The sequence below is a fragment of the Candoia aspera genome, chromosome 4, assembly GCF_035149785.1.
Source record: "Candoia aspera isolate rCanAsp1 chromosome 4, rCanAsp1.hap2, whole genome shotgun sequence".
Taxonomy (NCBI): domain Eukaryota; kingdom Metazoa; phylum Chordata; class Lepidosauria; order Squamata; family Boidae; genus Candoia; species Candoia aspera.
This window is the reverse complement of record NC_086156.1, coordinates 73,587,359-73,612,421: the sequence shown is the minus strand read 5'-3', so window position 1 is coordinate 73,612,421 and position 25,063 is coordinate 73,587,359. Positions and strand designations below refer to the sequence as shown.

Below are 25,063 nucleotides of genomic sequence, written 5' to 3'. Positions count from 1 at the left end.
AAAAAAAAAAAAAAAAACCCACATACCTGATGATATGAAGCATCATTGAAGAGACAGCAAAATGTTCTTGCTTGTACTTTACACATAGAATTTCCAATGCAGTGTAAAAATAAAATAAATTACACCATATCTGGATTTATGCTTTGCATGTAGAAGGTCCCCAATCTTGCAGTTAGAGAATTGCTGGTAAGTAACCATAGGGAATACAGAAAATATTAAACTAGGCCAGATGGATAGAACAGAAAGTAGCAAGTAACGTTAATCTCAGAGAAGAGAACAATATTATACTGTATCTTTCAGCTGTTCTACATGAGTTGGACAACAGCAGATGTCTGCCACCCCAACCACTTTTGAGATATTTTAAATGCAATACAACAACTGGCTTTTCTCCCCCAACTTGGGGCCGTCTCCAGCTGGGAAACTAAGTATTTCTTCTGATGGCATGGTCTGTCTAAATTGGGAAATGGCTATCTCACTGGAATCTGTAGAATGGGAAATCCTTAAAAAAAAATGGGTTTTCTGCTTTCTTGGGAGGAGCTGCATAGGGGGAAAAAAGATGCCTTTTGATCCATCCAGAGCAATCTGTTTTTCTTCCGTTTATAAAGACAAATTTAGTCAAAGGAGAATCTGTCTCCCTGTTACTCCACAGTGGATTGAAGATATGCTGTTAAAACAGCCTTAAAAATCTAACTAACCAACACATAAAATAGCTTTCTTGTTGAAATACATTTATTTGCCAGCAAGTCATCAGATTCAGTGGGGCTTACTCCAGGTAGATACTCATAAGTTTATACTGTAAGAGACAGAGAAAAACATTTAAAAAAATGTTAACAGCTTATTTACTATCAGAACAGTTCAAGGTGCAAATGCTTTCACTACTCAGGCTCCCAAAATAGGGACTTCTGTCCTTATACCTGCTTTTAAAATATTAAAATCTATGTTTTTTTTTAATTGTCCTGAAATATCTTGTTTTATTTCTACCACCACCATCTCTGTCCATTCAAAGTCAAGAAAGACAGTGAGATTATGCTGTTCCATCCCATTGGTCATCTTGAAAACTTATTTTATGTTCCAAATTCTCTACTTTTTCTCCCCAAAAATGTTCAGTGGATATCAGATGCTGTTAAAACTATTTTTGATAATAATAATAATAGTAGTAGTAGTATGTATGTATTTATTTGGTCAATGACCAGCAAAATAATAATAGAAATCAAGTACATTGCGTTTGGTCAACACCGATAATAAGTAGCTTGTAATATCTAATGCTGTGAATTAAATGTTTCATTAGAAGTTGAAGTTTCATTAGAAGGTAATTATAATCTTATAAGACACATTCTCCAATTTCTCTCACCTCTTCTAAGACAATATGTGCATCTAAAAACAAAATATATATCTTGCTTTGTACTATTGTTTTTACTCATGGACAGACTAACAATTGATGTAGATATGTAGTGTTGGAGGCACCAGGAATGAAAGTTCTTAGGTGATTGCTTGAACAGAGATAATTTTATTTTCCAGGAGCGCGTACAGAGTCTGCTGGTTGGAGGTGGCCAAGTTTGTATTCTCCCCACAAGCTCTTTATACAGGGGAGCGCTCTCTAGGAATTCTAGGAGAGTGCAGTTTACAGGAGTTCAGAGAGGAGGTGCTCTGTGGTCAGGCTCCCTGCTGTTTGTGTTTCCTGTTCTGATAGTCTAGGTTCCCTGCTGGGCTGTGGCTTTGTCTACTAGCTTGGAATGTTCACCTTGGAAGGAATCTTTTATTTGATTATGGAGGTCTGTTTGGCAGGGGAAGAAGGTCTACCTGAATGGGCTCTATTAAGTGGACCTTTTGTCTTACAAGGTCTCTGATTAAGTCTGAAGGGAATCTTTTGTCTAAACAGTTCGGGCTTCCTGTCACGTTTTTCATCTCTTGCATCTTCTTTGTATGAACCCATTTTATTTTGTAATCTTTAACCTTTTACCTTGCTCAAAGAGGGGAAGGCAACACAGGAAAGCAGTGTTTGGGGAAGACAATATGGCAGAGGTTTTTTTTGTTTTGTTTTATTTTTAATCATATGACATAGCAGTTCAGTGTTCATGCTGCTTTTTCTTGCTGGGAAATCCTTGTGAGGTCCAGCAGCCAGATGTGTAGACTATTTGGTGAGAGATCTTAATTTCTTCCCACAGTAGTGAAAAATTTTATACTCTAGGGTACTAAGCCTGAGAGTGAATTTTATATTATATGACATCAACCTTCCTCAGCTTAACTCAACACATCTGGAAGATACTAGTTTGGATAAAGCTCTGCTGTGCAAGCACCAGATTTCACATTTTGTCTTTTTATGCCACTATATGCTGCTACATAAATTATTACTTATAAATAAATGCCAAGGATGTAAGACATAAAGAGCGCAGCCTTATACATATTGGTACTTAATTGGATAGAAGTATGCATTCACTTTTTTGGACATTTAATACATACCAATAAGGTGCAGGTAAGGAGTGCCTCAAATCTATCCTTAAAATGTACATTTTGATATTTTGGGGGAAACTCTTTGTGGGAGGTGTTTTTTTTGAGGCAAGTTAAAGTAGTTACTAAATATGAATGCTTACCTTCTAGATACATAACATCTCAGTCATACATGATTGTCCCTCAGCCATATGCAAGCAATTGAAGAGTGGGACTTTTCTATCCTTGGGAAGCTCCTGGTATTTTATCTTGTCACTGCAGCAACTTTTACAAAATACGGTAAATAGCACTTTACAGGGAGCATTGAAATGCTGTGATAACTTTGAAACAAAGCAATCTATTACTCTGGTGACAGCTTTTCCTTTACAATTAATACTTCCAGTCTTTTGATTTTACTATTTTTGATGGTTGTTGCTATTTGTCTATTTTCCTTTCCATTTCTGCTAGAAAGAAATGCAAGAGATTGGATTTTGATGCTTTTGGGAGTGGTTTTAAAAGACAAGAGATGGGATAAGGAGACTATGCTTTAGTGCAGTGGCTAAAGTAAATAAGTGAATGCTAAATGCTTAAAGTTTGCACCTAGGAATTCACTGTTGGCCTATGGGCTGATTACCAGAAGCCTTCTAGTATCACTTAGTTCCTCTGTTCATGGGTCCCTGGTTAGTATTTTACCCTTCTATGCTTACTCATAGATAGAACAAACAGGCTATCAAAAAGGAATTTTTTCCTCTCAAAGGCTGCTAATGTTATTTGCTTTTGATTTCATTTAGTTTCAGTAGTGGGTGAAGGCAGAGTGGCTGCCTTCATCAAAACAATTACACTTTTTAAACTTTTTTTTAACACTAAGCAGAAAAATAAGGCTGAAATCAAGAGAAAGTAGGCACATGTGTTAGAAGGATCTCCAAGTTGTTGTTGTTGTTGTTGTTGTTTTAATGAATCAGTTCCATTTCTCTCTGATTTGGGGAAAACTAGGCTGCATTAGCAGATGGCTACCAATGGAGAGGATGTGTATCCTTGTTATTTCCTTTGATCATGACAATGACATTCAGTAGTCAGTGCCATTTATTATGGTATCCTTCAAAACAATTTGGACAGATTGGAGCTGGTTCTGATCTTGCTTGTGGAACAGGATTCGGAACACAGTGCTGGGATACACTGCATACGCCTATGGAGTGTATGAAGACCTTTTACCTTGTTCTCCATGCTGGTAACATCCTGTGAAACTGGTGGGAGAGGATATCTGGAGAATGGAATGCAAATGCATTGGTATTGATATTATCTCCCCTTGATTCAAAGAAGCACTTTGGTAATGTAAACGTAGGTGAATAAGATATGTGCTTTTGACTAGAAGCAATGCCATCTATGGAGATCCCTTCTCTGTCGCAGATTCTGCCCTCTGGAATGAGCCTTCCCCCATCTGAACAGCCCCCCACCCTGCTGGTGTTTCAAAGGAGCTTGAAGACATGACTCTCCACTCAGGCCTTCTGTGGGGATGACTGAAGCCCTCTTTTAACCTTGGTTGTTTCCTTTGTTTCCACCTGGTCGTTATCCTGCCATCTCTACTCTTCTTTTGTTTCTCCTTATTTTTCTTATCTTGTTTTTCATGTTTTAAATCATTTGTAAACTGCCCAGAGTTGCTGGGAGTCAAGGAGAGGAGAAGTCAGTTTGGGAGTGCTTCTGGAATCAATCATTCTATTATATCCTGCTTGTAACTCCATCCAGGGCTATTTTTTTCATGGCCTAGGTCAGTAGATCAACTGTAGCCATTCTTGGAAAAGACATCTCTACCCACCATCACAAATGCTTTTAGCCACTTCCATGCAAAACTACAGCAACGTTTTGTAGGGTCTGCCTGTGAAGAGTCCAGAATGCTGCCAGAGGGGGTGGGCTGGTGTTAGGAATATCATATTATTTAATCTGTACTGGCTTCCAAGTTGTTTCTGAGCTCAGCACAATGTGCTGATTATTGCTAATGCACATTTTAGGTTTGGGTTATCTAAAAATATTTGTTCTCATATAATTCTGACTGATTGTTGAGATAATTAGAGAGATTCTGTCCCATGTGCTGGTACAATCTATGTTTTGATGGGTGGGTATGCAGGGCTGGACTTTCTTAATTAAAACTTTCAAACACTGTTCCATTCTGTTCTCTGGAGGCTTGTTATCTTATCACCTTCTAGAAAGTTTATTTGCATTTTTTGTACTTATAACTGCTGTGAAGAATATTGGAAGCCACTTCTTTGTATCTTTCTACTTTCTATTTTTCTTTAGCTTTTTTCCTTTTCTTGCACTTTTTGCTGTCTCTTTGCTTTCTTTTTCCTTTTTCTTCCTTACTTTATATTAGTTTGTATTAGTTTTTATCTTTCTTTTTTAAAGTTTTCATAAAAATTATATATTGAAATAGAATATTAATTTGCATTTTAATACTGAAGTGGATTTTATTTATTGTTTATATTAACTGCCTGTTATTTCTCAACATTATGCTGTACAGCTGAGCATTATGTCCTAAGATTTGATGAAAAGGAAAAGGAGAGAGATGAGTATCTACAAACTGATGGCACATCAGTACTAGTAGTTGTGCTTAAGATGAGAAGAGTCAAAAGAATGGAGTGTATTTCTTTGTTAAAACACTTATACCCTACTTTTCCATTTCAAATTATTTAATACTCAAGCATAATGGACTCTGTGGTGTGCATTCCAGTGTAGTAAGCTGGTTAAAAAAACAATACTACAGCATTACAGTAAGATAAAAAAGATAATATTACTCTGAGGAATGATCATACCAAAATAGCTAGACCGTCACTTACTGCAGGGGGAATTCCATCTCTCTAATAGACCCCAAAGTTTTCCTGGAAAATCAAAATCTTCAAGGTATCATTTTGGCATGTTTTTAAAACTCATGATCTTAATCTTAATCTCTGTACAATAGAGACATTGTGAATTACTGTTTGCTATGACCCAAGAGTGAATGCACAGGTCCCACTGCTTCTGGTCTTAACAAGTCTAAATAATAGAAAAATCTGTCTTTGATTAGAAGGAATTTGCACTGAACTTTCCTTCAGGATAGCTCAAAAAGCTCACAAAGACCGATGCTCACCAGTTCAAATTAATTCTTAACCAAACTTAAAAAAAAGGTAGGTTAATCAAATAGAGACAGCCTTGTGTGGCGTAGAATGGTAGGCAGCAGTATTGCAACTGAAACTCTCCCCACAACCCAAGTTTGATCCCAGCAGAAGCCGGATTCTCTCTGGGTAGCCGGCTCAGGTCAACTCAGCCTTCCATCCTTCCGAGGTCGGTAAAATGAGTACCCAGCTCACTGAGGAAGGTGATGACTGGGGAAGGCAATGGCAAACCAGCGCTATAGTCTGCCAAGACAACGTTGCGAAAGCGTCGTCCCCCCAAAGGGTCAGACATGACTTGGTGCTTGCACAAGGGACCTTTCACCTTTCACAATCAAATAGAGAATGTGTCATACTAGGGGTACCTGAAAACCTAGGAGTTTGCTGCCAGTACTGGTCAGCCCTTCTCATCTGATATCTCTGGAAATTCTGGTCTAATTCAAAGCTTGAAAATTCGACGTATAGTCTTATGTAGAGGGTTGAGCTCCGTCTAGCACTTCTGCTTACGAAAGTCAGCATTCACAATCATCAGACTCCCACCCTGATATTCTGAAAATCTTTGAAAATATAGCCGTTCTCCTGGGCCTTGGGGTAGGAGGGTTGTTGAGCTGATGGTGGTGGGGTTTTGTGTGTGCGTGTGTGTGTGTGTTATATGGAGGGCGGGTTGGATATACATGATCTTTTTCTCTATTTTCTTAGTTTTCGCTTTTCAAAGTGTAAGCTGTCCGGAGTTGTTTGGAGTCATGCAGCCTCTAAATGTAAATAAATAAGATAAAATCTGAAAACTTGTGTAGATATATATACATATTGTCAAGGCTATTAATGTCCTGAAACTTCAGCTGGAGAACATGTGATTAAAACAGACTGCCTTTGGATCGTGTGCACAACTAGCTCCCATAACTTTAGGTTGAAAGCCTTTTAAGGAAGATGCATGGTTCCTAACATGATTTAAGGTCTTTTTAATTTTTAAAAAAGTTCTTTTGGGGAAACAACTCCTATTCTCTGTTAGCTGCCCTTTTAATCCATTATCTTTGTAAGGTTATGTCAGTATGAAAATCTTTACCATTCAGGATTCTTTTTTAATGAAGTTTCCCTTACCTTAGAATAGATAATAATCTCTTCTAGTTATAGAATAAGCCACCATTTATTCTTAACTGTTAAAGTTTTGATACAGGAGATACTGGAATTCGGGGCTACATGGATTTTTTTCTTCATTCCAAAACTACTCATTTCTGAATTCAAAGCTGTTATTGGGCAAATTAGAAAATGCAATCACCAAACTAGGTCACTGCTTTAAAAGAGATAATCTTTGCTGGCGATAAATTGCCCTTTCAGAAGCCTACACCAATTGGCAGGGGAGTCCCAGAACAGCAGCTGAAGCAGAAAGGGCAGTAATTCTCATTCACAGATGGTAGTTCAGAATCTGACATTTGCTGAAGTGCAGTTGGAGTCACACTTCTTCATTCCAAAACGTGTAAGCTAAAGATTGTACAGTCTTTTAAAGGGAGCTAGGCAAATTTGGGAGACGCTACTTTAGTTGGACCCCAAAATCTCTATGACTTTCTATTTCATGGCAGGATCTTGGCCAATTTCAGTTGTGCAGCTTATCAAAAGCAAGCGTAGGCCAAAGCCATCTGTTCCTGCTCCCCTCCCCAAAATGAAGGTCATCTCTGTGTAGCCTAAAATATATGTCCTATAAAATAGTTAATATATGTATACACAAATATCTATATGGATAGGCCAGATAAATTTGAGCGCTGAGATCCATGATACCATTTAGCCCAGTTACGTGCTTCTAAGGTAGAGCATTTATCCTCTTCCTTCCCACATATATGGCAGACTCACTCACGGGCTCCAAAGCAAATGCAGGCTCCAAAGTAATACTAGCCAGAAATTTCATTGTAAAAGGGTACTGGAAACTCTGGAAAGCATATATTTTTAGGTGACCCAAGCTAGTGATAATGTAGGTATAGTACACACTCTCTCAAGTCAGCAATAAAACTCCTTAGTAGCACATTGTTTGGCTTATTTCCTTGAAGCACAGGCTACATTTCCTGCCATGCAGTATACACTATTTCTTCCCAGCTCCTTCCACATGTTTTTGTTTTTGATGTTTTGCATTATTTTTCCCTCAGGGTGGGAGAATTATCTAGTGGGTGTATTGAGAAAAAAATCCCATTTGCTCCCAGCTGGCTAGTCATAGTCATTGTGAATCATTTATGGAAAGGTGTAGCCAACCAGTTCCAAGTGTGTCATTTCTAACAGGTTTTGTACACTCCCAGAAAAAAGGAGTAGGACTGTATTTATTCTTCCCATCACAAAAACATGGAAGAAAAGCTCAATACTGCAAATTAGCAATTTTGAAATAGACTGATACAGAAAAGTTTCCGTGATACTACATTTGTTTAACATAGGATAGTTGTTTTTGCAGCAAAAAAAAGGTGTAATATAGCTATTACTCGAGAAATTATTTTATTTTACATAACTTCAAGATTATAAGAAGTTTGTTTTTAATGCAAGCAGGAATTCTCAAGAAAATGAACATTAAGTTTGCTATATCCTCTGCTTGTTGCAGAATTACGGCATGAACAATATAGGCTGCAATGAGGCCACCATAAGATGTTTTAAACGGGTTTTTTTTTCCTGACACAAGATGTAAAAATAGTCCACATCAGTGTATTCTGTTTAAAATTTAAATTAGTAATTTTGTTTTTCCTCCTGAGATTTGTTATGTAATGCTATATACCTTTTAGAGTGTGAGTTGTCCTCTTGGTTTAATATTGTCTAACTTGCTTTACTTTCTCTCTGCAAATAGCATGAAGTAGCCAAATATGGATTTTCTTTTCTATACTGTTTTTTTTCCCTTTGGCACCCTCTGTGATTCTGGAAGAAAGTTTCTCCATAGCTCATGTCTCCTTGGTGTTAGATTTTCCATCAACTTTGAGTTCCCATTGCTTGCTGTGCTTCCTTTTCTGAATGCATTCATGTGGCTTCTTTTTACCTCCTAGTACTCTGTCCCCTGAATGCTGGCTCTTGATGAATCTCTCTGAGCATGTTGGCAACTTGCAAAGAATTCAAATGAAATAAGAGGTCAGAAGAAATAAGGATAGGTTAACATTTATGTGGTGTGTTAGAACACTGAACTCTCTGAACCTTTATAACAGTCAGAGCCATATTGGCTAGGGATATGAGCGTGATTCTACAGGAGGCTTGGAGGGCCTCAAGCTGGGGAAAGTTGTTTTAGAACACTCTGTAGACTGGTGAATACACTTATCCCATATAGCAAGAGAAGGTGGTGAGAGGTCAAAACTCAGTTAAGTTCATAGCATTGGCAAGATTAGAATTGGACTTCACTGCTTATGGTTCAGCCTTTTAGCTGCAGTCGTATAATCTTGATTCAATATTTACTACTGATATTGAGTTGTTTTCATTTGTCGGCTGGATCAGGCAAGTCAAGTGTTAGGTCACACATAGAATCCATCTCTGTTCAGAGGGGGAAAAATCCTTTCCATTCTTGCATTGTTCTCACTGCACTTGCTTAGGATTGAGGTTCAAAGTGGGGAGGCTGGTGGAGAGGGGAGGCCAGGCTCTGCAAGAATTAATGTTGGTTATTGCTAGCCTAGATAAAATAAAAACAGTCTTGATGAAAGCAGAGAGTGGGGAAGAACAGGAAATTTGAGATGTAGCCAGATGCAATTTTAAAACATGCTGATTAAAACAATTATGCAGCTAGACAAGCAAAACTGCCAGTTCTATCAGACAGGTGCTTAATTTTCAGATCTGGTGCGGTAGGGCTTTCAAAGGGAGGCTTCTGGAGGTCAACAGGTAGGCTGATTCATCACTACTCAATGCACCTAGTGTCTCAGTTCACCCAGCAACAGGGACTCTGTGTGTGGTGCAGGAGAATGAAACAGAAACCCTCTAGTGCTTCTGTTAATAACTACCTCTTGCTTTGCTGTTTCCTGTTCAATATCCTGTTCAGTAAGCAACTTTGGATGCTCCAGGAATCCAAGTAGGCAAGTATGTATACGCACAATTGCGTGTGTAAACAAGGTAGCTGGAATGCTGTCAGATGATAAAAACATATATTCCATGTGAAAGTGAAAGGTCCCCTGTGCAAGCACCGAGTCATGTCTGACTCTCTGGGGGGGATGCCTCTTTTGCGACGTTTTCTGGTTTGCCATTGCCTTCCCCAGTCATCACCTTCCCCAAGCAAGCTGGGTACTCATTTTACCGACCTCAGAAGGATGGAAGGCTGAGTCGACCTGAGCTGGCTACCCGAGAATCCAGCTTCCTCTGGGATTGAACTTGGGTCGTGGGGAGAGTTTTGGTTGCAATACTGCCGCCTACCATTCTGCGCCACACAAGGCTTACTATAGTTCATAGTACGGACTAATTGATCTTTGGTTGGAATTGTAAACAGCATCTGCTGAAGAGGCAGAAAGCATACATTGATCTAGCTTCCTTAGCTACAAGCCTAATAAGAACATGCATGTTGTTTTCATCTTCTGGTTGGCTGGCAGTGATGCTGTATCAGATTGAATGCTAAAATCAAGGTTACCATGGCGACTGAGACTGAAAGCTGTAGTGTTTGAAACAATGTTTTTTCCCTCCAACCTTCATCACCATTTTCTCAGCTCTACTTCCTTCCTGCACATGTGATTCCTGTTCTCTCACTGTTTCACTGGAACTCTGTGAGTGATTTTTTTCAGTTGTAACCATCTCTAGCTTGTCAAATTTCTTCCATTTTAATCTGGATTGTTCAAGACTAATGATATTCAGACACCATGGCTCTATTGCCATAATACATTGAACTACATACTAGCCAACCCCATCTTAATCTAATCTTGTTTTGCAGTCCCAATCTATATATTAAGATTATGGTTCAGAGTGTTAAGCTTGTCATGCCAACTCTGCCAATGAGTGCAGATCATAATATGAGGGGGGGGCATACACTCACAAAGCAGTTCACGATTCCTTCAGGATGGGACTAAAGCTTCCAGGAGCTCCAGTTAGGTTTCACAGCAAGCACTGCAGTTCTCTGAACTGTTGATAATCAGAAGCTGGCTTAGATCTACGATGGCCAAATTACTTCCAGGCATTTGGGAATTTTTTTCAGTCCCACTAGTGGTGATGCTCAATTTTTGAAAACATGGGGAATTGGAAAACTGCTATGTTACTGTTTTGTATTAGTTTCCTGTCCTTCATTTTGGCTCCTGGCTCTCCTCTCATAATATTCCAATGCCAAGTGTATGTTAAATAATTTTTTAATAGAAAGGATGTTGTTGTTGTTTATTCGTTTAGTCGCTTCCGACTCTTCGTGACTTCATGGACCAGCCCATGCCAGAGCTTCCTGTCGGTCGTCAACACCCCCAGCTCCCCCAGGGACGAATCCGTCACCTCTAGAATATCATCCATCCACCTTGCCCTTGGTCGGCCCCTCTTCCTTTTGCCTTCCACTCTCCCTAGCATCAGCGTCTTCTCCAGGGTGTCCTGTCTTCTCATTATGTGGCCAAAGTATTTCAGTTTTGCCTTTAATATCATTCCCTCAAGTGAGCAGTCTGGCTTTATTTCCTGCAGTATGGACTGGTTTGATGGTCATGCAGTCCAAGGCACTCTCAGAATTTTCCTCCAACACCACAGTTCCAAAGCATCAATCTTCCTTCTCTCAGCCTTCCCTATGGTCCAGCTCTCACAGCCATATGTTACTACTGGGAACACCATTGCTTTAACTATGCAGACCTTTGTTGTCAGTGTGATGTCTCTGCTCTTAACTATTTTATCGAGATTTGTCATTGCTCTTCTCCCAAGGATGAAGCGTCTTCTGATTTCCTGACTGCAGTCAGCATCTGCAGTAATCTTTGCACCTAGAAATACAAAGTCTTTCACTGCTTCTACATTTTCTCCCTCTATTTGCCAGTTATCGATCAAGCTGGTTGCCATGATCTTGGTTTTTTTGAGGTTTAGCTGCAAGCCAGCTTTTGCACTTTCTTCTTTCTCCTTCATCATAAGGCTCCTCAGTTCCTCTTCGCTTTCAGCCATCAAAGTGGTATCATCTGCATATCTGAGATTGTTAATGTTTCTTCCAGCGATTTTAACTCCAGCCTTGGATTCCTCAAGCACAGCATGTTGCATGATGTGTTCTGCGTACAAGTTGAATAGGTAGGGTGAGAGTATACAGCCCTGCCGTACTCCTTTCCCAATCTTAAACCAGTCCGTTGTTCCGTAGTCTGTTCTTACTATTGCTACTTGGTCGTTATACAGATTCCTCAGGGGGCAGACAAGATGAGTTGGTATCCCCATACCGCTAAGAACTTGCCACAATTTGTTATGGTCCACACAGTCAAAGGCTTTAGAATAGTCAATAAAACAGAAATAGATGTTTTTCTGAAATCCCTGGCTTTTTCCATTATCCAGCAGATATTGGCAATTTGGTCCCTAGTTCCTCTGCCTTTTCTAAACCCAGCTTGTACATCTGGCAATTCTCGCTCCATGAATTGCTGAAATCTACCTTGCAGGATCTCGAGCATTACCTTACTGGCATGTGAAATGAGTGCCACTGTTCGATAGTTTGAACATTCTTTAGTGTTTCCCTTTTTTGGTATGGGGATATAAGTTGCTTTTTTCCAATCTGATGGCCATTCTTGTGTTTTCCAAATTTGCTGGCATATAGCATGCATTACCTTGACAGCATCATCTTGCAAGATTTTGAACAGTTCAGCTGGGATGCCGTCGTCTCCTGCTGCCTTGTTATTAGCAATGCTTCTTAAGGCCCATTCAACCTCACTCTTCAAGATGTCTGGCTCTAGCTCACTGACCACACCGTCAAAACTATCCCCGATATTGTTATCCTTCCTATACAGGTCTTCCGTATATTCTTGCCACCTTTTCTTGATCTCTTCTTCTTCTGCCATCTTTGTTTTTGATCATACCCATTTTTGCCTGGAATTAACCTCCAATGTTTCTAATTTTCTGGAAGAGGTCTCTTGTCCTTCCTATTCTGTTGTCTTCTTCCACTTCCGCGCATTGCTTGTTTAAAAATAATTCCTTATCTCTTCTGGCTAACCTCTGGAATTTTGCATTTAATTGGGCATATCTCCCCCTATCACTGTTGCCTTTTGCTTTCCTTCTTTCTTGGGCTACTTCTAGTGTCTCAGCAGACAGCCATTTTGCCTTCTTGGTTTTCTCTTTCTTTGGGATGTATTTTGTCGCCGCCTCTTGAACAATGTTGCAAACTTCTGTCCATAGTTCTTCTGGGAGCCTATCTACTAAGCCCAGTCCTTTAAATCTATTCTTCACCTCCACTGCATATTCCTTAGGAATATTAGTGAGCTCATATCTAGCTGATCTGTGGGTCTTCCCTAATCTCTTTAGTCTGATCCTAAATTGTGCAAGAAGAAGTTCGTGATCTGAACTACAGTCAGCTCCAGGTCTTGTTTTTACCTCATATTTCTTAATTATTACTAGTTCACAAACCAGACAATTTGCTGGGGAATATTGCACTTTCAAAGAAAAAATACGATTTTCCAACTGTTTTTATGAAAATGTCACATCAAAGTCTAGAATATAAATTAAATGAGACAATTCCTACTATGTGCAGCTCCATTATAGTCAATGGGATTTATATACAAGATGTCCACAACAAATGTATCTGTTTAATTAGTTTAGGTACCACACAATTCTTGAGTGGTTTACAAACAAAACAACAACACAACAACAACAATTAAAACATTTTTAATTTTTTACAGCTGAGACCAGGCAGATCTCCTTGGGTGGGTAGGTGGGGGCATATCTCTCTCTCTCTCTCTCTCTCTCTAATTTATTTATTTCTCAAATTTATTTATTTCTCAAATTTTTGCTCCCACCCTTCTCCCACCCCAAGAGGGACTCTATCTATCTATCATTGCAGATGGCAAACTCAAAGAAGATCCCTGCAGGTCATTTTAACCACAAGATCAGAAACATATGAGAAAAGGCATTTCTTCACCTTGTTTGGTCATAAACCACTTAGGACTTCATAGGTCATGGCCAACATTTTGAAGGGCTCCCTAAACTGTCTGCAAACCATTGTAGATGTGTAGCAGTAGAGTAGTATGTTCCAAATGGCTAATCTTCAAAGGAAGCTCCACGTGTAAGACATTGCAATAATCCAAGTAGGATTATTATGTGTCCAGATAGGGTCTCAGGTGAAATATTTATTCCTCACGTTTCTTCACTGCCCATCTCGCCAAAGCAACTCTATATATCAGCCAAAGATTATTAAAGGCATGGGGTGTTTCAAGTTGACAAGATGTGAGCAGTGAGCATTCCCACACTATGAACCTGCTTCTTATAGTGTGTCTTTCAGAGTGGTATAGTGTAATTTAAATGTTGGGATTAGAATTGGATTGTCCAGTAACAAGCAAGCATTCAGTTGGGAAGCTGCATCAGAACAAGCCAGTTTTGGTGTCCTATCTTTCCCTTCCATCATGAGAGCATACAATACTCTCAGTGATCTGCCTGCCTTGTTGCTATACTTTCACCAAGAGGTAAAAACAAATATCAGGTGGCAGAATTTGTAATATGTATACCTGAAGATAATTAGTGAAAATGCAAACCATATAATCATCCCTGAAAGGTATGGCTGGGAGCGATGAGAGCAATAGTTCAACTGAAAAGCACTGCACTGGGGAAGACTATCATAAAGAAAACAGCCTTTTGAATCTGTGTTTGCTCTGTCTAGCCATGAATTTCATTTCTGAAATATCCACGTCCATCTTCAGGAATGAAGCAATGTTTGAAAAGCCAGATGTTGAAAGCCCTTTGTGGCTATGCTTATTGTTGCTACAGTTCCTTTCCTTTCTTGCAAATTGTGACCTCAGTAATATACATGAGTTTAACAGGCTTTAAAATATGTTTTTAAATTGGAAGAAACCACATGCATAAACTAGAAAAGCAAATGCTTATTTTTCATCCTTACTTCAAGCCTCTTCACCACTTGTTTTGATAAACAGGGCGAACAAGTTGGCCCCAGATCTAGCGATAGTCGGAGATGGAAAACTAACTTCTCTTTATGCACATTGGATGATTCACTTCTGAAATCTCTCAAGGCCAGAAGCTACTAACTTGTCTGTGGACATGTGGCTGCCTGCAAATGACTTCTGCAAAATTGTGACAAAATAGCTTGTGTGCTGTGTTTGTGCTTTGTTCTGAAAATTGAGTATACTCTACATACACAAACGCATAGTTTTGTACAAGGCATCCCATGGTGTGTATTTTTCACATTCAGCATAATTATGGTTTTGCTTTTGTTGCCTTTATAAACACGTCATGAGAAGGGGAAAAGTGATGTACAGTACATGGTGCTAAAACAACCGCCCCTGAATGTTGGGCATCTTCTGCAGCATCCTCTCTGGTTTCTGAGATTTCAAAAGATATCGCCCATCTGCTTTCGGTTCTAATTTGTCTAAATATGTTGAAGCTGAACCCAACATAAATAGAGAAGTGACTTGTACATGTACATTACCTTATCATATTCTCTTTGGAAAAAATGCTGTTTGCATTGTGGAAAGATGAATTTCCCTGAAACAAGAAAATGTTACGTGCAACTGTCTTTTTTTTTTTTTTTTTTTGCTCGGTAGTGGTCTGACAATCAGATGCATGGCTTAGACACATAGGCAGTATGCAGAAAAGGAAAAAAAAAGTTTGCTCCTTAGTCACCTGAAAGCTGGCACGTATGTTTTGAAAGAAAGATGTATAAAAGAAGCCAAAGCACATAGATAAAAAGGGGTTTCTTCTAGGCTTGGCAGGAGATGTTGCTGGAGTGAAAGGTGACCAGACAGGATGTGGAAAAGTGGAAGTGGCAGCTGTAAGATTGGAACTGGATGATCCATGGCCAGGGAGAAGAAACTGGGAAGGAGTCTGAGGCAGCTGAAGCCGGAGGAAGAATCTGCAAAAAGCCAGCAGAAACAAAAATGGAGCCCTGGACTGTAGGCAGTGGCAAAGCAAACTCCAAGTGGTTCAGGTGCCGGATATCTGAACAAGAGTATGTGCAGAAGGAGAGAAGTTGTTAGCATTCCTAAGCCTGTGTTGTAGATAAGGAGGTGTGGGAGGAGGAAGAAACCAGTAGCTAAGCATTTTGTATAATAAAGTAAAGGAGTAGTTTAAGTCATTTAGTTAAATTCTGTTCGTATACTTTATAGTTACATTTTGTTAGTGTACGTATTTACATTGATGCTTGGTCAGTACACACATACCCACGCGCACACACAAACACACACAACTAGCATTCTCCTAAATTCACTGTGTACACTCAGCTTGTATAGCAATAAATAGCACGGTATTCATTTGCTAGTTCCATGTCTGTGTCTGGCTTCATTCCTGTCCATTCCCACACACTGACATGCATTACCACAGTATTTAAATCTATTTTAGATAAGCAAGATGCTCCTTGATATTTCAGGGTGATGAACTTCCATATTTGAGCTGGCATGTTTTGAGTTTCTGTTATGGTAAGACATGGGGAAGTTGTAAAAGAAGAGAGAATCATCAATTTTGACTTCTAATCAGTAACGTGGGTATTGTTCATATTTGCGATTTCACAATGAAAGTTAGCAATTTGAAATGTGCATGAATTTTCCGGCTTTAGCTATATGAGAAAATGTACTTTTATTTCTTTAAAATGTTAGTATCTAGCTATCATGGCTTGAGAGAAAAGTATGAAATCAGCAGGCACCATATAAAACTGGTTCAAAATCCAACAGGGAATTTACAAAAACCAGAGTTACCTAGGCAGTTTGCTCCAATCTTTGAATCTAATAATTTTATCTGTCTCAGTGTCTTCCTTTTCTTGTTGTTCAAGCAGTATTACAATATGAAGTCATCGTGTGCACATTCTAGGTTATTTGGAATATAGAATTTGAGTTTAAACTGTTCAGAAAATATGGTATGCTTCGTTCCTCCCAAATGAATTTATCTTCTTTCCTTCCTTCAGACTTGTAAAAGCATAAAAAATGCTTTTCCCTCCACTGTTTAAACTATGTGGAGTTGTTCTCTGTCAAGATCAACTGTAGAAATATTGATTCTGCTCCCAAAAGCCATTTTTCCCCCATTAGAAGAATCCTCAGTGGAAAACGTAGGATATGTAATCAAGGCAGAGTTGGAGGACAGAGACCATTCAAAGAAAACTACTTGTCTCTGTTCTGTTTTATATGTTAACAACACCCAATTGGACTATATGTTACTTTAAAAAAAAAGTTTTATTTTAATGGATATTTGAAAACACAACCAAGAAAAAAAGCAGAAAAAGAAATGAGATCTACAAGCTAAATAAAATTGGGTAAGAATTTTCAAAGTAATATTGGATTAGTACTGCATCTAAAGGTGATCTTATATCAATTTAGCACTTCAAGACCATTCTTAAAATCAAATATTCAGTTATTTAAAAAATCCAAAATAATAAAAATCATCAATCAGAGTGAAGAATTCGTAACAATGTCTATGTAATCTAAGCAAGTTTATTCTTACTGTAATGAATCAGGCACCATCTAATGTTTTAAAACTTTACGTGAAGAGAAACCCAATTCTTGGAGGCAGTGCAAGTCCATGTGCAGAATTATAATCTATAAATGGTTTCAGAGTTAAATGTGGTATCAGACTCCTTTTTCAAATAGGAAGTCATTGTTACATATGCCCACAACTTGGTCTGCCATTCATCTAGAGAAGGAAGTGTGGATGATTTCCAGTAAGAGGCATTGAGCATCCTGGCAGCTGTTATCATATACAGAGACTACTCCATATACTTTGTAGGCATATAAGGTTTGGTGATGTTTAGCAGAAAAGCAGCAGACAGGAAAGAGAATTCTATTTTAAGATCTGTTCCATTCCATAATAAATCCTCTTCCAAACTTGTTGAACGTTAAAAATTGCCACCAAATATAAAAAAAAAATTATCAGACATGATAATGGATTTCCAGCAGTTTTAATATGTTACTTTTTCACAGGTGGAAATACAGTTTGGCTGTAGAAATAGTGAAAGAGAGCAAAAGCAGATTATGTTTCCAATAGGAAGAGAAATGAATACTGTTCCAAATCCAGATGATATTAGCATGGAATCACTTAGAAAGCTGTACCATTCTAACTGATCAAGCCTTTCCTTTATTTCAGGGGGCAAAATGTTTTTCAAGCCAAAGTCTGCTCTTAGGCTTTGAATGGTAAATTAGGAAACTCAGACATATCAGGCTACTTAGAGAATTGTGAAAGGATATTTCCCCATTCCACTTGACCCAGGATAGCATTTGGTAGAAGGAATTGGAGACTGGGAGTGGTAAGTTAACTAGGAGAAAATGGGCATTACCTTGAGACAGAAAAGGCAGAATCACTAGCCATCATGTTGTATAAAAGCAGCAGTCTGCTGCTTTCTTGTCCTGGCAATTTGGGCCTGGGAATGGGGTGGGGATTGCTATTTTTGAAAGAACAGAGTGTTGTGCTGTCCTGACCCCATTCCCAGTGATTTCCACTATATTGTCTCTCTAAGCACCTGTGATCTGTTGTGGCTTTAAGGTACATTTATCTAAGTCTGCTAATGCACTGCAAAAATAGCAGATTAAGCCGGGATTTTTGATGCGGCTTAGGGTGGTGAAACTGAAGAAATATTCAATGTGAATGACTTTGCTGTTCTAATATTACCCTGATCTGAAAGAACATATGTGTGGCTTTTTAAAAAAACAAAAATATGTCAGATATTTAATATTAAGAGCACAGTCTTCAGCATTTTGCTCAGAAATAAGTTCTGTGAAATTTAATGAGTCCACCTAGGATTTTGAACAGAAATAAAAAGCTAAGTACCAATTATACCAGGCTTTAATTCTTTTCCCCTAGAACGTGAGGGAAAGAATTACAATTCTGATGAAAAGCACAGGAAGAATAATATACTAGTAATATAGGTCTGGTTTGCAAAAGTGAAAAAAAAATTGTCAAAGCTCTTTGAAAAATTGTGTCTTAAAGGATTTGTTCTTATTTTTCTCATCATATATTCAAAAAGGCAACTAAGAAAAAAAGAAGAAAAATAAAGGAGCTAAAAAAAATGAGAGTTAGTTTGGTGTGGTGATTAAGGGACCAGGCTAGAAACCCGGAGACCATGAGTGCCTTAGGTATGAAGCCAGTTGGGTGACCTTGGGCCAGTCACTCTCTTTCAGCCCTAGGAAGCAGGCAATGGCAAACCACTTCTAAACATCTTGCCAAGAAAACTGCAGGGACTAGTCCAGGCAGTTGCCAGGAATCATCATTGACTTGAAGGCTGATAAATAGAGGACGGATGGATGGATTGATGTACAAACTGCATAAAATTGAATACAGATAGTCCTTGTTTAGTGACTACAACTGGGACCGACAACTTGGTTGTTAAGCGAAGCAGTTGCTAAGTGAAACAGCTATGTTTATGATCTTACTTCAGCTTTTCTTTGCTTTACAGACCTGCAAAGGTTGTAAATTTGAGGACTGGTCATAAAGTTACTTTTTCATCACCATTGTAACTGAGCAGTCGCTAAACAAGGCAGTCGCTAAACAACGACTACCTGTAATCAATAACATTAGATTAGTATAAAGGTGATTGTGCATCAATTTAGCAATTTAAGACCATTGTCAAAATCAAATCAATAACCAGTATTAGCCAAGGTCACCAATATACAGTAATACTAGCAATTAATAGGAATTTCTGTCTAATATGAGGAAGCCTGTCCTTATAACAAATCAGACAAAATCTAGTATTTTAAAACCTTATGATATGAGAAGCTCAACCTTTGGATGTGGTTCAGGTCCATGTGCAGCATTATAGTCCATAAATGATTTTCAAGTTCAGTCAAATTCAATGTCAGACTTCTTTAAAAAAAATACAAAATTATTCTTTTTAAATTGATGCATACTCCCATAGCTTAGTCTGCTATTCTTCCAAAGAAGGAATTATGTATAATTCTCAGAAAGAAAGATAAACTATCCTAGCCACGGTTATCATGTACAGAGCCAGCTCTGTGTACTTTGCAGGAATATAAGACTTAGTTCTGCTTAACAGAAAAAGAACAAAGCTGGTCAGAAGTTGATAGTTAAAATTTGTTTCATTCTGTGCTGAATTATCTTCCAAAATTGTTGAGTTTATAACATTGCTGCCAAATATGGAAAAATGATTATTGCATTTCCTGCATTTTTTGAACATGAATTACCTATTTTGGCAATCAGCATTGTGATAATATACTAATAAAAAATGAAAAACTGGAATGTACTGATTTTCCCTGAGTATAATCCAGTTTTCAGGTAGAGCTTTTAAAAGTATTGGAGGATATATAATCAGCTGACCTGTTGTATTTTTCCAAGGAGAATTTCGTTTCTAGCTGACCGGAGTAGTTAAGAAATCGGGTACAAGTAGTCCTTGCTTAACAACCCTAATTGGGACCAGCAACTCTGCCACTAAGCAAAGCAGTCACTAAGTGGGAAATCACGTGACTGCAACTATGCTTTCTGGCTGGAAAGAGACAAGACTACTCAGTTTCACGCCTTCGGCTTTTGTTTGCCTCCTGCTTGAGTACCTGCTTCCTGCCTTGTACACACTGAAAGCAACACAACTGAGCTGGCAGCCTGGGATTGGGAGCCGCCACCTCCACTGTCTCATCTCAGCTTCTCTTAATCCTTTTGTCTGGGCAGATGAGTGCATTTCTGAACAAGCACCTACCATTTTAACTTTCAAGATGTTCCTGGAAGCTGGTGTTTTGATTAGCAGTCTGACATATTTTAATATTTTAAATATGTTAATATTTTTTATTAATTTAAAAATTCTGAACAAATTCAAAGTCATACTGGGCAGGAGACTGGCAGGTACCTGGGGGTACTGGCTGCCTGCTCCTGCACTAGAAAGTGTACAGCTTTGGGATGGTCATATGAGCAGAGGGAAATGTACATTGGGGAAAACATATTTCTGCACAAATGACATGCATGAAATGTTTGATACGTGTGTGTAACTTCTACCATGCAACACAATTTTACAGACTGGTTCCTGTTCACCCAGAATTGTGTTGCAATAATGGATTTGTGTGCAAGCCCACTTCATGAAATTGAGGGTGGGGGATATGTGAAGGAGGCTTGTTCCTTCCTCTCTTTGGATGGGTTTTCTGCCTATAACTTTCCTGATCTTAATCCAAGGAATGTATAAGCCACAGTTGGCCAATAACACAAGATGCCAGACCTTATTGCCTTGTCAGTTCTGTGACTAAAATCATTCTTTCTTCCTTTTCTGCATCTGCCTGATCTGCTGTAATCTCTGCCTGTTAATCATGGCCTCTCAAGTGTGATGAGGTGGCTTCTCAAGTTGAAGATAGTTGATATTTAACAGCGATGCTTTGTATAATTATGAAATTCACATTGTAGTACCGTTTGCAAACTTTCCAAGTGCAGATTCTTTGTCTCCTCCCTCCCTTCACAACACATCCTTTAACCCTTCCTCCTTCAGGTTGTAATCCTTTTTGTTTCATTTTTCTCTCTTCACCTACAGTGAAAACCGTCGCCTGCAAGTAAACATCACCAACCCTGTCCAGTGCAGCATGCATGGGCGAAAATGCAGCATTTCAGTGAAAACCAAAATCAACCAGTCAGAGCCAAACTTTATCAAGGATCGGACAGGTTTCATCCTCTGGGTGCCTGAGAATTAATATTACTCTCCCGCAAAGCAGACTTCCACATGCCTCTGATTCCTTCAGTCTTGGTGCCTTCAGTCTTATGGAGGGAGGGGTATGAAAGTGTTTGTGACACACATCTAGACCTTGTTAAAGCCCTATGAATCGAGAACTTGAAATGCTCCCTCCATTAAGCCAATTACGAGCTTAATTTATTGTCCAATCCATTTTGTACCAAAGTGCTTTTTATTAATGAATTCCCCAGATATACTGTATAAAATTATTGTAGAACTAATAGTTGAGGCTGCATTGGGAGGAACCAAAGACTTGTGTGGGAAGAAACAGAATGAACCACTTTGGATTTTACAAATGCCAAATCTTAATTTTAAATGGGAGCCACTGTATATTTGGGGGAAAGAGATTTTCTGTAGCACAAGGATAAGAGGCTGGAAGTTACTTCCCTCTAGGCTGCTCCACCTCTTCCATCTTTTTTCCAAAGAGGTTTCCTCTGACCCTCTGAGAGTGTTCAGGCTGGGAATTCATTGTTTTGTTGGTGAGTTCTATGGTGGAACTCAAGGACTTGCTGAGCTTACACTGTACTCCTGTATGACTTCTTGGTGGGTCTGGCTTGTAACATATTAGCAAACCTTCCCCTTCCCCTTTTAGTATTCAGCTTGGCTCAGATTCTCCTTAATGGCTGACTTTCGGGTTCTGCTCTTACTGCAAGCACTGGAGCCCATAGCTTGGGCCAGTATATAAGGTGCTTCCTTTGAGCAGCTGGCATCCTTCTGCCCAGTGTAGACTTGCAGTTGCCTTTTTTGCTTGTGCAGCTCTCTGCTGAGGTGTAGTGTAGCCTTGTTAGCAGGGCTTTGTTTCTTCTTGTGCCAAAATAAACATGCTTTATTTGACATTGATAGAGAGCACGTCCAGCATCTTAAAACAAGGGAGGAGATGTGCTGTTTTGAACCACTTAGAAGTAAATAAATAATTGCAAACCTGACACTGCTGGACAGGTCAGGACTTAAATACTTACGACTGCACACAGCCTAGGAATAAAGCAGTGATGGTAGGGATAATTGCTTCAGTATGCCTGCTTCTGTTTTAAGTGTAAGAAGGCAGTACTTCCCATTTCTGTGAGCGGAGGTGCAAAATGGCAAACATGTGTTGCCTGACTAGCTACTAGAAGTCTTATTGTTTGCTTCTGAGTCATTCTTAAATATGCCTCATTTCCTAAGTGGGACTATCTGCATCTGCCCAAGATGAGTTATTGCTCTCCTTTTCTAATTAGTTTTCCATGAAAAGGATTGCTATCTCTAGTCCTTTCTTTTCCTATTGATTGGTCCAATCTTCTAGGATCTTCAAGTGCTCTTAAAAGGGCTTCTTCAACAAAGTGCTTTCCAGATAGGGAATCTTATCTTAAATCCCGTAATTCCCAGTCAGAAACTATCTGGCTAGAATTTATGGGAGACAAAATACAACATAGATGGAACCAGCAAACAGAATGAAAGTTGCCGCCCTAGGAAATCAATATAATTGTAGTTTATGGAAGTCTCTTCATGTGTTCTCTTGTTCATGTCCCCGAATGCCAGCACATCCATGATGAAAAGCAAGCAGGAGAGCCCGATCCTTCATTTCTTCTGAAAAAGAAGTTGGATCTTGACCAATCTAGCTGCCCAGACTGAGCATTTGCAGTCCTTTCTCTACTGCAAATAGGAAAGTGGACTGCCTCACCTTCCTGGTCCTCTTTTCTCTCCTTCTGCCTTACCAAAGTGCCTTCAAACATTTACTTTCGAAGCAGCCAAATTAGCCTCAGAAGTTTTAAAATTAGCACTTTTATTTCATAGCCCAAAATAAAGGCTGGATTTGAATGATGACCAAATTTATGAGAATTGTGTGGCAGAGGAAATCTTTCCACATAAAGATATAAATCTATTAAATTGATTATATAATGTGTAATGAAGTATTTTGATTTGAATGAATTATCAGTATTTCTATCTTTATTGATTTGTGTGTATGTTTGGGGGTGGGGGAGCAGATCGAATCCAGTACTCTGTTTGCATCAACAAAGGTAGTTTCTGCTACGAAAAAGGAGCAGGTAATTCCTCCTCCCCTCTGTGCACTCTCAACTTGCTCTGCAGGGCACCCAATCACCAGGGGAGTGTGGAGGGTGGGCATGGGACTGCAGAGAGGAGGAGAAGAGAGAAGGAAGTCTGAGCGTAGGAGCTGCTCACGGGATACTGGATTCTGCCTTATGTGTGCGTTTCTGGATTTTATCTATAAATTAACTATTTCTTAATTGTATGCCTGATTTTTAAGCCTGAGGTAATAGTGTAATTAATATTTTAAAACAGTTTATACAGAAATGTGGACACAAGTCCTATTCATAATTAAGATGTATTTTTGTTTATATAATTGAAATAAAAGGACTCTCACTTGTACCCAACTCCACTTGCATGATTTCGGTTCTACGTTTTCTGAAATGTATAGAACTTAACAATTGAAAAAATGTTTTAAAATAATTTCTAATTCCCTGTGGACAAGTTAGCACTGAAAAACATTCACTAAATTACTGAGTTTGCTAAGAAACTATCTTGAACTCTATTTGGGAAGGGCAACTTGCTGTATCTTTTAAATCAGTAAATGTAACAGACATGTGACTATAGGACAAGCATATGGGTGTTTTTTTTTCCCATGATAAACACTTAATTTTTCTCTTGTACAAGTTTTTTGTGCCGTGTCCCAGCTCTCTAATACACCTGCAGCTGACTTATTTGAAATTTTTAGCAGGATTATTAATTACTTATCTCTAATAAATATATTTGTAAAAGTCCATTTCTTTGTAGAATAAATAGGTCATTCTTTAAAATGTGGGTTTAAAATATGCTTTTTTCTTATTTCTGATTGCAAATCCTAAATACTGTAATTTCACATGATATTCTATGGTGAGATGCTGCAATCCTAGCCCTGATGACTTTGGGGGAGGGAAGGAAATCTGTCTTGCCATAGCTAATCTTGCAATTTAAACATCAAATAAGTGGGGAGGGGGAGGAGTGATTGCAAATAACAAGGCTGGATGTCAAATTGGAGTGTTAGAATAACATGCAGTACTGAAGTTAGGAGTAAAATTGAGATGCTCTTTAACATTCATTTATCTGCTTTTTGGAAACCAAACTAGAATTAAGAACAACCCTATTTTCCCCACTGGCCAAAGCCTAGGGTTTTAGCAACAAATTTCTCTCCTGATGCTTGCAACCAATAAGGGAAATCTCTACAGAGCACTGCTTCTAATAAAACATAATTTTTGGCTGGAGGCATTCCAACTAAATTGAATTTCTCTGAAGTAAGATGCTTCCACCCAACAAACCACTCAAATTCTGCTATATTTTCAGTTTTTCTTCAACTTTCTCAACTAAGGAGTCCTAAGATGGCAACAACTAATTCAGCTTAGGAGAGCTATGAGCTACTGGAGAGGGAAGCTGTCCTCTGTTTCAGCATGATTTCCTACTGAAGAAGCAAAGTGTGCTTCAGGGTTTTGCACTGTTAGTGGTTCATCCTGATTAAAGATAAAAAAGAAAGAGCTCATTATGAGCTAGATATACAAGAATGGCTGTGTCCTATGAATCACATGGTAGTTCATGCTCCCTGTGGTATCAGGAAAAGTGTTCATGGATGGTCAGGACTGGTAGAGCGGGGGCTCTTCTCAGGGAAAAAGGGAAAGCAATGACATGATTTCAGGTAATCTGTGTCATTTTCTCCAGTCACTATGGTAATAGTTTTAGACTTCTTCCCCTTCCCTCCTCTATTATATGATCTTTTTTTAAAAAATATAATCTCCTGATTCTCTTGATGTATTCTATG

The 25,063-nt window shown here is 38.8% G+C and overlaps 1 protein-coding gene across 1 annotated transcript in view; it reads left to right on the top strand.

Moving 5' to 3' along the window:
• The window catches only part of MYO1D (myosin ID), a 130,005-nt gene extending 106,357 nt beyond the window's left edge, over positions 1-23,648 (top strand). The window contains exon 22 of the mRNA XM_063300556.1: positions 21,085-23,648. Coding sequence (XP_063156626.1) covers positions 21,085-21,241 — 157 coding nt within the window. The 3' untranslated portion in view covers positions 21,242-23,648. The remainder of the gene's footprint in view (positions 1-21,084) is intronic.
• Positions 23,649-25,063: the final 1,415 nt, after the last annotated feature.